The sequence below is a fragment of the Doryrhamphus excisus genome, chromosome 2, assembly GCF_030265055.1.
Source record: "Doryrhamphus excisus isolate RoL2022-K1 chromosome 2, RoL_Dexc_1.0, whole genome shotgun sequence".
Classification (NCBI taxonomy): domain Eukaryota; kingdom Metazoa; phylum Chordata; class Actinopteri; order Syngnathiformes; family Syngnathidae; genus Doryrhamphus; species Doryrhamphus excisus.
This window is the reverse complement of record NC_080467.1, coordinates 15,401,292-15,413,684: the sequence shown is the minus strand read 5'-3', so window position 1 is coordinate 15,413,684 and position 12,393 is coordinate 15,401,292. Positions and strand designations below refer to the sequence as shown.

The 12,393-nt window shown below is 40.7% G+C and overlaps 1 protein-coding gene across 1 annotated transcript in view; it reads right to left on the bottom strand.

Annotated features, from left to right (window-relative positions):
• Window positions 1–12,393, bottom strand: part of LOC131106959 (cingulin-like protein 1) — a 44,648-nt gene that overhangs the window by 9,196 nt on the left and 23,059 nt on the right. The window contains exons 3-10 of the mRNA XM_058056531.1: window positions 11,642–11,759; window positions 11,312–11,502; window positions 10,740–10,824; window positions 5,822–6,301; window positions 2,892–3,167; window positions 1,319–1,387; window positions 992–1,150; window positions 804–908 (exon numbers count right to left, since the gene is read on the bottom strand). Coding sequence (XP_057912514.1) covers window positions 804–908; window positions 992–1,150; window positions 1,319–1,387; window positions 2,892–3,167; window positions 5,822–6,301; window positions 10,740–10,778 — 1,128 coding nt within the window. The 5' untranslated portion in view covers window positions 10,779–10,824; window positions 11,312–11,502; window positions 11,642–11,759. The remainder of the gene's footprint in view (window positions 1–803; window positions 909–991; window positions 1,151–1,318; window positions 1,388–2,891; window positions 3,168–5,821; window positions 6,302–10,739; window positions 10,825–11,311; window positions 11,503–11,641; window positions 11,760–12,393) is intronic.

Sequence of the window (12,393 nt, the reverse complement as noted above, 5' to 3'; positions counted from 1 at the left end):
ATGCTAACCACTTGGCCACCGTGCAGCCTTGCGCTGACTTATTTACATTATTTTTCATGTGTGGTAGGTTCATTCATTCATTTTCTACCGCTTTTCCTCACGAGGGTCGCGGGGGTGCTGGAGCCTATCCCAGCTGTCTTCGGGCGAGAGGCGGGGTACACCCTGGACTGGTCGCCAGCCAATCACAGGGCACATATAGACAAACAACCATTCACACTCACATTCATACCTATGGACAATTTGGAGTCGCTAATTAACCTAGCATGTTTTTGTTTGTTTGTGGGAGGAAACCCGGAGGAAACCCACACATGCACGGTGCGAACATGCCTGATCTTCCTGATCTCCTGACTATGTGGCCAACATGCTAACCACTCATCCACCATGACTTATTTACATTATTCATTCATTTTCTACCACTTTTCCTCACCAGAGTCGCGGGGGGTGCTGGAGCCTATCCCAGCTGTCTTCGGTACACCCTGGACTGGTGGCCAGCCAATCACAGGGCACATATAGACAAACAACCATTCACATTCACATTCATACCTAGGGACAATTTGGAGTCGCCAATTAACCTAGCATGTTTTTGGAATGTGGGAGGAAACCGGAGTACCCGGAGAAACCCACGCAGAAAACCCACGCATGCACGGGGAGAACATGCAAACTCCACACAGAGATTGGCCGAGGGTGGAATTGAATTGGTCTCCTAGCTGTGAGGTCTGCGCGCTAACCACTCGACCGCTGTGCCGGTATAGATAGATATACAGTATATCTATTTGCATGTAAAATACGTGAGCATGGCTTACCTTCTGACAGGCATCCAACTGTTTGGTCAATTCCTCAATGAAGTCTTTTCTATTGGGCCCCCCCCCCAGTGTGCTGGATCGTAAGCTGTAGTGGGTGGGTACCACCTACATACGAGCATTAGAAAAAAAAAAAACAAAGTTAGCATAGAATGTGTTTTGTGTGTGTAAGTATTTGTAGGGATGCATACGGGATTAGGGACGTCGTTCCTCCTCTTCAAGAGAGCATCGTATGCGGAGTATCGCGTGCGAGGGGGAATGAGGGTGGGCCCCGTCATCAGCACCGGACTGCTGCTACGACTGTAGGTGTGCAGGTTCAACTCCGATGTGGCAGGAGATACCATTCCTGTCTGCATATAAACATAGAGAGTATGGAAGGTGGCTGTTTAGTTTACACAAGCAAGGTTTCATTGGCTATAATGTTGTCAAGTCAGGCCCATAATAATAATTAGTCAGGCCCATAATTGCTGTTTATGCTTGCAACATTGTGGAGCACAGTTTTTCTTCTATTTTTTTACCAAATGTGTGTTCATGTTCAAGCTGTAGGGGCTGTTGAACACTCGAGACGGGCTGTCAATCATGCTTGCCTGTAAAAAAAACAAAAGAAAAATACTTCATTTAATGAGTATATCTTTAAAATGCTCATTTCCTTCCATATTCCAATTAAACAAGTGAAACAGAGTATGTGAAACAGAGTATGGATTAGACAGCTAATAAAAACAACACACCAAACCCTCCTGCTACAATGACATTAATGTTCTCCTCTAGTTGTGGATCAGCATTTGCAATAAAAGTGTCCATGAATCCATCTTCTTCCACAATGAGGAAAGCTGGTGCACAAGCACATCATCCAAAAAGGTTGACTTCTGCATATTTCCAAAGCATAAGTCCCTAAAAGGCGGCACAGCAGTCTAGTGGTTAGCGTGCAGACCTCACAGCTAGGAGACCGAGGGTTCAATTCCACCCTCGGCCATCTCTGTGTGGAGTTTGCATGTTCCCCCCGTGCATGCGTGGGTTTTCTCCGGTTTCCTCCCACATTCCAAAAACATGCTAGGCTAATGGGCGACTGCTAATTGTCCATAGCTAACTTTATAAATGACAATTATAAAACAGCTGTACTTTTATGAGAATAAAGTCAAAATATTATCAGGAAAAGATCACATTCTAACAAAAAAAAGTTGTAATTAAAAAAAAAAAAAACATGCTAGGTTGGCGCAAATTGTCCATAGGTATGAATGTGAGTGTGAATGGTTGTTTGTCTATATTTTTTTAAAGTTGTAATATTATGAGAAACAAACAAAATAACGATTAAAGTTGTTATTTTTGGAAAATTGGGTGCAGAAAAATGTATAATATATATTATGGGAATAAATTATAAATGACAATTACAAAATAGCTATACTTTTATGAGAATAAAGTCAAAATATGAGGAAAAGATCACATTCTAACAATTTTTTTTGTAATTTTACAGGAATAAACTAAAGGATAAAAAATAAAATAACAGTCCAGGGTGAATCCCGCCTCTCACCCAAAGACAGCTGGGATAGGCTCCAGCACCCTCGTGAGGATAAGCGGTAGAAAATAAATGAATGAAGTCCCTAAAAGACATAATTTATTAACAAGAAAAAAACAAATCTATATTTTCTCCACCAGATGGCGATGTTTAATAACAGATTTCTGTGGGCGTCAATCAATTAGGAGTCGGACTAGGCGCCTTACTTTCAGTGAAAGTCAACTCAAAGAGTTGGAGGAATGTCCTCCATTGGTTTATCATGAACGTATCCTGGTGCAAAAAAAAAAAAAAAAAAAGCAGGCATGTCTGGATGAGTTTGGTGTGGAAGAGTCTGCGTAAAGCCCATTAAACACATTTGTGATGCGAACTAGAAGAGAAATGCTGACCCAGAAGACTCTCAGGTCCAACATCAAAATGTTCTCCTGGATAAATGGACAAAACACCCACACTAAACCAGAAAAGATGCAATCTGTTCTTACTTGAAAGGGGAGCCAACTAAATATTATTTCAGTTTCACTTTCAGTGAGGGCAGCATTTACAGATCCACAATCTAAATACCCCCCGTCAGCCAGACCTACCCGATCAATGTCAAAGTCCCGTGACGCGATGGACTCCATGGACCCTAGGTAGTTCAGCCCTGGTCGTGTGGTCTCCCACCGGGACAACCTGGAGCCATTCTCCCCCAGCGGGCCTCCGCCTCCTGGGCCATCTGCATCCCTGCTACTCAAGCCGTTGGTCTTCAGCTCGTTGTCAAGGAACAGCTGATATCTGGGGCTGGGCGGTACAACTCTTGGAGTGGAGGGCTCCTCCTCTGACAGACTGTCCGGCTGCTTGTTTGAATCACTTTCAGGCTCCTGAAACAAAGAAGAAACATGAAAAAAACAAGAAAATAGCATGCAAGTATTATATGCATTCAGGACGAAGACAAGCGAGATGTTAGTGACATGTGCTGATGCTAGTGATTAAAGTGGGAGGTAATGAATGCATAGTACCGACAGGTGAAATCAAATCAAGACTTCTATTACCAAAAAAAAAAAAAAAAAAACGTATACAAAACGTGTTGCAGCTTTCATATTACGGTTGCAACAGTCAAGCAGTTAGGACCAAAACAGTGTCCTAGTATATTTGATGTTCATTTTTAATTCCGTGGTGATTGCTATCCTTTACTTTTGCTTGGGAGACATAATGACATTAAAACATGGAACTAATAATTCATGTTAGATAGATAGACTTTATTGTCATTGCACAATTGCCAACGAAATGTCGTTGCCTGGCTCCCGTAAAATAATAAATACTAAATAATAGTGTGGAGAATAAATAGATGACTTCAAATATGAACAATGTACAGCGTAAACTGTAATTTGTACAAATAATTTACAATAAATAATAATAATTTGCGTATGTGTGTGGGCAGGTAAAGAAGCTTATTTGGCACTTATTCTCCCACACTGCATTGTGTTCATATTCTTCTTCCACTCTAACGGGTTCTTAGGAGATTCTCATGTCTACGGACCAAAATTATCTTTAAATTTAATTTATGGGAGCAACTACAAAACATCATAATATGGAATGTTGTTTAATGAGGACCAACCAAGGGTTAAAACTAGGACTAAATGATGGTAATGGTTTTATTTCATTTGAACATGCATCAGATTACAATTGAATGCATCACATAATCGGTTCACAGTTCCACATGTCCAAAAGGAGTAGGAAGAAGCAAAGCTTATTAAATCCTACCCCTCCATCTGGTACTTTTACAATCAGTAACTGTTACATTTGTTCACTTCCTGCTTTCCATAATACAGTTTAAGGTTGTTTTTTTAAATAATGTACCTCATACCGAAGTACGAGGTGATATGACCATCCAATGACATAATGTGTACCATAGTAAGTGTCAATATAGTGATATATATAGCACATCATGACTGGTTCAAGACTCTTCATCCTTGTATTTAGCAAACATCAACTGCTTGTATTGTTTCTTGAATTGGCTCATTGTTGTGCATTGTTTGAGGTCCTTACTCAATCCATTCCATAGTTTGATTCCACATACTGAAATGCTATGGCTAGCATAACGTAGTCCTAGCATAGAATTGTTTCAAATGTACTTCTTCCCTGAGATCATATTTCACATTGGATGACATTTTTAGGTAATTGGTTGTTTTTAGCCTTATGCATTATTTTATCTGTTTGAAGATGAACTATATCTATACAACTCTATATATGATGTAAACAGATAAAGAAAAATAAACCTGCTCATGATAAAAACTCATGTAGCTTTGCTATGCATTTATGTTATTTGAATAACGTCACTGCAAGAAAAACGATGGCTAAGTTAGTGACAGTTATGGGTCAGTAATGTTATTCATGGAAATTCCACACCTCAAGCATCACATGGTCTGTTTTGTTTTGTTGATTGTCGGACTTGTTGCTGTCGAACAATAATATATCACGTTTTATCAATAAACCACTGGGTCATCAGAGTATAGAGTCTACTTTTCGGTAACATTCTCTGTATAGCGTTCTAACTGAAGATAGGCCAAGACTGCAGATGGTTTCTGTTTTATGTTTCCTTTCCACTGGAGATGTTCCACTCAGCCAATATGGGAAGTTGTGTTTGACTTGTTTGTCCATAACGTGGACCATCAATGAGGTATTCGGCCAAAGTGGCTCAAGATGGAACTCAACCGAACCTAAAATCCCCAATCTGATTTAATTGGTTATGAACTTACTTTGTCAAACCCGGTTTTTCGTTCTAACAACACTTGCCAATAGAGCGAGGGCGAACTGCTTATTCCTCCAGCAAATATTGTAATATAAGAATACTAACATGCCGAGTACTCACACAAGGACTACTGTGACATACAAGTCTGCTAACATTGGCATAATTTATTTTTTTTTTACGAACATATTTAAAGTATTTGTCTGAAAATCTATCTTGCAGAATACCCCCCCCCCCCATCTATAAATTTGTGTCCCATTGAGTCCAGATGCTAAATTTTGTAGCTTTAACTGCATCCTGCAATGAGCTAGTACTTCTCACACAGACCTTAATCTAATAATAATAATCATTAGATGGACAGATGCCCAACATAGTGCTATGTCTCTATTGTATTCCAATGGTGGTCCGTGTACGTTTCTCAGAAACGTTCCCAATGAAGTGAGACCTTGTATGGATCTCCAGAGCAAGGGTAATTGGCTGCTGTAATTAGTTATAAAAAGCAGTTTTGCTTCGCCAAAAAGCACCAAATCAACAGAAAGCTTATCAGAAATAGAAAATGACAGAGTCTATTTTACCAGATCACATCATGCTGTTCAATTATCCTGTGAAAAAATAGCATTGACGGTAAGGAAAGAGTTAATTGAAGCTTGACTAAGTCTATATGACCAGTATAATAATGTGAGTGCATGCTTCGAATCTCTAATCATGCATTTCAAGAACATGCAGAGTAATTCCATATCTTCATGCAGAGAAATTCCCATGCAAGATTGTTTACTTTTTGCTTACCGATCCCATGCCAGAGTCCGCCACCGAATCTCTACCAGAGTCTGTGCTTTTGTTTGAATCTGTCCTCTCACTGCTGTGATCTACAGGACAATCAATTCTTGCAGTTATCTGGCTACTTTGAACGACTCTTTGAACAGGTACGCCCGTACTCCGACTCCTTTCCTCGAATGGAGGAGTCACAGAGATACTTGGAACTGGTTTGTCGTCTTGACCGATAACGGTCGGACTCAACTTTGACCTTGGAGGACTAACAGTCTCAAAGAAGGCGTGCTTTTCAACTCTTCCTGCTCCAGAATAAAGACTCAAAGGAGACTTGAGATACGAGTCGTAATCTGGACCAGAGAATTTACTGATAAGGTCTTTGACGCTGCCAGCTCGGTGCAGATTTGAGAGGCCTCTTCGGTTCTGTTTGGCCTCTTCTTTGTCGGAGGTCTGCTGAGGACTAAGTGGTGAGCGGGAGGGAGACGACTCGGGCGTATGCTGAAAGAGTCGGACACAATGACAAACACCCCCAAAGGAAGTTAAGGCAAAGCAGAAGGCATATGGTAACTTTTTGATGTACTCTGGATTGCCAAATATTACTCTCCTTTGTTATGGTTAAGACAAATAAGTATATTATGCAGTACTGTATGTGTATGTGTGTGTAAACTGTAATTTTGACATAAATCCCTCTTGAGAAACTGCAACATCTGTTTGCTCATCTGAAAAATCTCCCAGCCAAACCAACTGGCTGTCTCTCACGTAAATAATTAGATAAACGAGGTAGACACCAAAGTCCACTTCACTTAATAACTCACAAAACAGAAATAATTAATGAAAATGGCAACATTTTTCATTGTTTGCCAATCAGCCACTTGACTAAATCCAACTTTAATTAACAATCATAACAACGAGGCCAATGCCACTTAGAGAAATTAAGTGGCAGAAGTCCAAGGGTTTAATTTGGTGGGTTTGGGACCAAAGCACCGTGTGGCCTTAATCCACGGACTCGCATGCCTGACTCCCTGTGGGATGATGGGATTTCTGGCCCTTTGTATTGAGTTGTGGACTCCTATAGAGCAGCTACACATAATAACCCACACAGAAAGCTTTTTTCTTTTTTTGTAGATCCTCCAGAATCTGCACCTATTCCAGTTCTATTTCCTTGGATTTCCAAAATGGTGTGTTTTAATTTATTCCATCCATGTCCCGCTTCCTGACACACCCACTTTGCTGGGACCAACCTGACTCCCTGTGGGATGGTGGGATTTCTGGCCCTTTATATTGAGTTGTGGACTCCTATAGAGCAGCTACACATAATAACCCACACAGAAAGATTTTTTTTGTAGATCTTCCAGAATCTGCACCTATTCCAGTTCTATTTCCTTGGATTTCCAAAATTGTGTGTTTTAATTTATTCCACCCATTTCCCGCTTCCTGACACGCCCACTCTGCTGTGATTGGTCCCACTCAGCTAGTAACAACTTAAACATCAGCATTAGTTAATATGAGAATACAACATTCTAACTATATTTATAGGTCAGAAAAGTGAAAAAAAACAACAAAATATATTTATTTGATGCTGTGGGATGATGTGTTGACGCTGGGGTGGGAGAAGTGGCAAACCCAGGGTGGATGATATCTGCGGAGAGATTAGCTTGAAGCGGTTATTGCTCATTTTGGACCAAGTAGAACCTGAACTCCTATGCTCCGATCTTTCCCAGCACTACTATCCAATCATATCCATAATACATCATCCAGGCTGTGAAGGATCCTTGACTGAGCCTCATGTTTAAACTGGTGCTGTGCCCTGGAAACGCCATGTTCTCGTCCTCATGTCCTACCAGCCGGGATTGTATTGAATAGAACCTGATTCGGTACTGAGAGCAATAGGAATGTTTGCAGGGATTTCTTTGATAGATGGCATTGTTTACCAAACAACCACAAACCAACATTCAATTCATCTGCACAAAGACAATAGGAAGCCATTTTTTTTTAAAGTTACAAACTGTCACCCATCTGCAGCCAAAAGGACCTTTCATTATTTTGGTGTTTGTGGCCACCTGACTGCTTTGTTGACGGAAATTGTTTTCTCAATTCTCGTTCTTAGTGTAATCTACTTTGGGATTTTCCTTTTAACTTCATTGTGATGCTTGAATGTCACACACACACACACACACACACACACACACACACACACAATCAGTGATATAGTCATTCATTTTCTACCGCTTTTTCCTCACGAGGGTCGCTGTCTTGGGGTGAGAGGCGGGGTACACCGTGGACTGGTCGCCAGCCAATCACAGGGCACATATAGACAAACAACCATTCACACTCACATTCATACCTATGGACAATTTGGAGTGGCCAATTAACCTAGCATGTTTTTGGAATGTGGGAGGAAACCGGAGTACCCGGAGAAAACCGTGGAGAATGGCCGAGGGTGGAATTGAACCCTGGTCTCCTAGCTGTGAGGTCTGCGCGCTAACCACTCGACCGCCCCAGTGATTATATTAAGACGTTTAATAAAATTACATTTAAATCATTCTTTTTCTAATCATATTGATGCGAGATTACACAAATCTGGGTTCACTTTCAGACAGATTAAGTCCAAATAATCTGATGAAAAGGTTATCAAACCTCTCACAGGGCCGATTGGCTCATCTAGATTAGTGAAGTGGAACGTGAGACTGGTTTGAATCCCCGTCACTGCGAAGTAATCTCTCATATACAGAGATATTAGATGTATAGTGACATATACAGAACATGCATATTTAAATAGGGGCCTATTATGTCAATTTCTGTCCCTTTGTATTGAGTTGTGGACTCCTATAGAGCAGCTACACATAATAACCCACACAGAAAGCTTTTTTTTTTGTAGATCTTCCAGAATCTGCACCTATTCCAGTTCTATTTCCTTGGATTTCCAAACTGTTTTAATTTATTCCACACACGTCCTGCTTCCTGACACGCCCACTCTGCTGTGATTGGCCCCACTCAGCTTGTAACAACTTAAACATCGGCATTGTTTAACATGAGAATACAACATTCTAACTACATTTATAAGTCAGAAAAGTGAAAAAATATATTTATTTGATGCTGAATCATGAATATGCGCGGATCCATTGTATATACTGTATACACCACGCCTGCCATTTTTATAAACCATGTCTTCACTACAATGAAAATTAAAAATTAAAACACAGGCCTTCTGGTGATGCATGAAATGTGGTTCAGCATTAAAAAAAAAGAAACTACAGGTGTTATCCTCCCTCCTAAAAATCTACTGTGCATTCACCACAGTGGTCCTGGTGCATTTTATCTCTACTAAAACACACACTTTTTTTTGGTTCCTGTTGTGTGTATGCAGCTGACACAGTACCGCTGTGTCTGCTGTTTGTCTTTAAGCTTCCCCGCTTAAACTCTAATGACACTTTGACAGGCTTTCTGTTCTAATAAGACGCCAAACCAGGTTTCACTCCTCGTTTCTACCTGTCACCGCTGTGTCAGTCTATTGGCTTGATTTGTTTTTTTCAGGGGTAAGATGCTAAAAGTTGTGTGTGTGTGTGTGTGTGTGTGTGTGTGTGTGTGAGAGAGACAGAGCCAGATGAGCAGACAGATGCTGGCTGTGTATCTACTCCAACTGTCTACCAAAGACTGACAACAGCTGGACTGATGCCAGACACACACACACACACACACAACCTTAACAAACAGGTACTCAGCGAGCCATTTTTGTGTTTTATTTTGACTGGGCTGTAATATATATATAAAAATATATATTATTTAAACTTTTGTATGTATATTTTTAAGATCATTTTTGAAATCAGCAAATCAAGTCTTGTTGCACGGCGGTCGAGTGGTTAGCGCGCAGACCTGACAGCTAGGAGACCAGAGTTCAATTCCACCCTAGACCATCTCATGCGTGGGTTTTCTTCGGGTACTCCGGTTTCCTCCCACATTCCAAAAACATGCTAGGTTAATTAGCGACTCCAAATTGTCCATAGGTATGAATGTGAGTGTGAATGGTTGTTTGTCTATATGTGCCCTGTGATTGGCTGGCGACCAGTCCAGGGTGTACCCCGCCTCTCGCCCGAAGACAGCTGGGATAGGCTCCAGCACCCCCCGCGACGCTTGTGAGGATAAGCAGTAGAAAATGAATGAATGTTATATGTAAATGGTTGTTTGTCTATACCAGGGGTGGGCAAACTTTTTGACTCGCGGGCCGCATTGATTTAACAAAATTGACAGGGGGCCAGACTATATATTTTACGCATATAATTCTAACAGTCCACCTGGAATGATTGTATCTGTAAGTGTCATGCAACCTGCTATGTATATGTGCTTGTGTCCTTTTTTCAGGAGCACTTTGTAAACAGCAGATCACATCAAATAAACAAATTGATTAAAAAAAAAATACCTAAACCATCAAAAGGTTGGCTAAAGCCATGATGTCAGGTTGTATGTTAAGTTTGGAAAGAACGTGCGGGCCATATTTAAACACTTGGCGGGCCGGATGTGGCCCCCGGGCCGTAGTTTGCCCACCCCTGGTCTATACGTATGTGCCCTGTGATTGACTGGCAACCTTTTTAACTTTCTGACCATTTATAGTCCCATGACAACAATCTAAGTGAGTTCCTCCAATGCACAAAACAAGATCCATAAAAGTGTTCTCAGATATTTTTGGAGTGGAAGAACTCGAATGGCCCATACAGAGCCTTCAGAACCACAATGCCGTCAAACAAACTTGTGCTGAATTCATGATAAAGTATTTTTCCAAAACGTCAAAAGCACCTAAATGTGCCATCTCCATAAAGGCATTTGGTATTAAAACCAACAATGTTAGGTGAATGCACTCAAGCTAAAGTCACATGTCATGGCAGTTCACTCAATGCAATGCAATGCAATGCAATATTAGATGGTTGACGTTTTACTATACCATGTTGCTTTCTTGCACCGTCTCGTTCTTTTCCTGCATGCTGGGGCCACTAGGGCTGATGGTGGAGGTCACTTCCTCTTTTGACCTGAAGGAAAAAGCCAGTCTTATCATCTGCTTTGTGAACACTAGTATAACTATATACACTAAATGTATCACAAATACTGTCAAATCTATGAACTGTTAATTTGCACAAACGGTCGTCATGGTAGCGCTGAGTATTATTGCATGGATAGGTGTATGTTATGGACAACACTGGTGCATTTTTAGAGACACAGTCATAATTCATCCATTCATTTTATACTACTTATCCTCACAAGGGTCACGGGGTGGTGCAGGAGCCTATCCCAGCAATTTGGAGTCGCTAATTAACCTAGCATGTTTTTGGAATGTGGGAGGAAACCGGAGTACCCGGAGAAAACCCACGCATGCACGGGGAGAACATGCAAACTCCACACAGAAATGGCTGAGGGTGGACTCAAACTCGGGTCTCCTAGCTGTCTGGCATGCACGCTAGCCACTCATGCGCCGTGCACCCCCCACAGTCATAATACAATACTATATTTATTGTGTACCTGTCCCAATGGTTGAGTATGAGCTTAGTGAAACGTGTTAGCCTGCTCGTCTCTTCTTGATATCTGTGCAGGTCTTGGCTCAGAAGGTTACAGAGCGCGCTCAGTGCCTCCTTTTGAAACACAAGCCTCTCAAACTGGATCAAACTCTCACCGACGGAGGTGTGAAGTTCTTGACAAGCACACAACTGCGTCTGGGGATAAATATCATATCATATATATACACGTATATATATATATATAAAATATTCAATATACAATACTAATGAGCTGATGGGTCATGAGGTCGAGGTCATGATTGAGATAACAACAGGATTTATCATGTTTTCTTACAGTGGATGTTTGAAGGGTGGGGTTACTGGTGAATTCTTGCTGGATCTGTTTCTTCTTCTCACGCAGCACAAGCAACTCAGAGGTCAGCTGATGCAGACGACCTTCAATGTGCAGGTGCCTGATAACACACAGACATGAATGGTAATGGTAATGGTTTTATTTCATTTGAACATGCATCAGATTACAATTGAATGCATCCCATAATCAGTTCACAGTTCCACATGTCCGAAAGGAGTAGGAAGAAGCAAAGCTTATTAAATCCTACCCCTCCATCTGGTACTTTTACAATCAGTAACTGTTACATTTGTTCACTTCCTGCTTTCTATAATACAATTTAAGTTTTTTTTTTATTATTGGATTCCATTTTTAGGTAATTGGTTGTTTTTAGCCTTATGCATTATTTTAGCTGTTTGAAGATACTATATCAGCAAGTTGAAGTATTTGTGATTTTAGAAATAAGGAGTTAGTATGTTCTCTGTAGGCGGCATTATGAATTATCCTTACTGACCTTTTTTGCAGTACATTTAGCGAGTGAAGATTGCTTTTATAGTTATTAGCCCATATTTCCACACAATAAGTAAGATATGGTAGAACCAGAGAGCAATAAAGAGTGTGGAGTGATTTCTGATTGAGAACAAATTTTGCTTTGTTCAATACTGAAATATTTCTGGCCACCTTATGTTATATATTTGTAATATGAGGTTTCCAGCTCATATTTTCATCTATTGTGATCCCCAGAAATGTATTTTCGT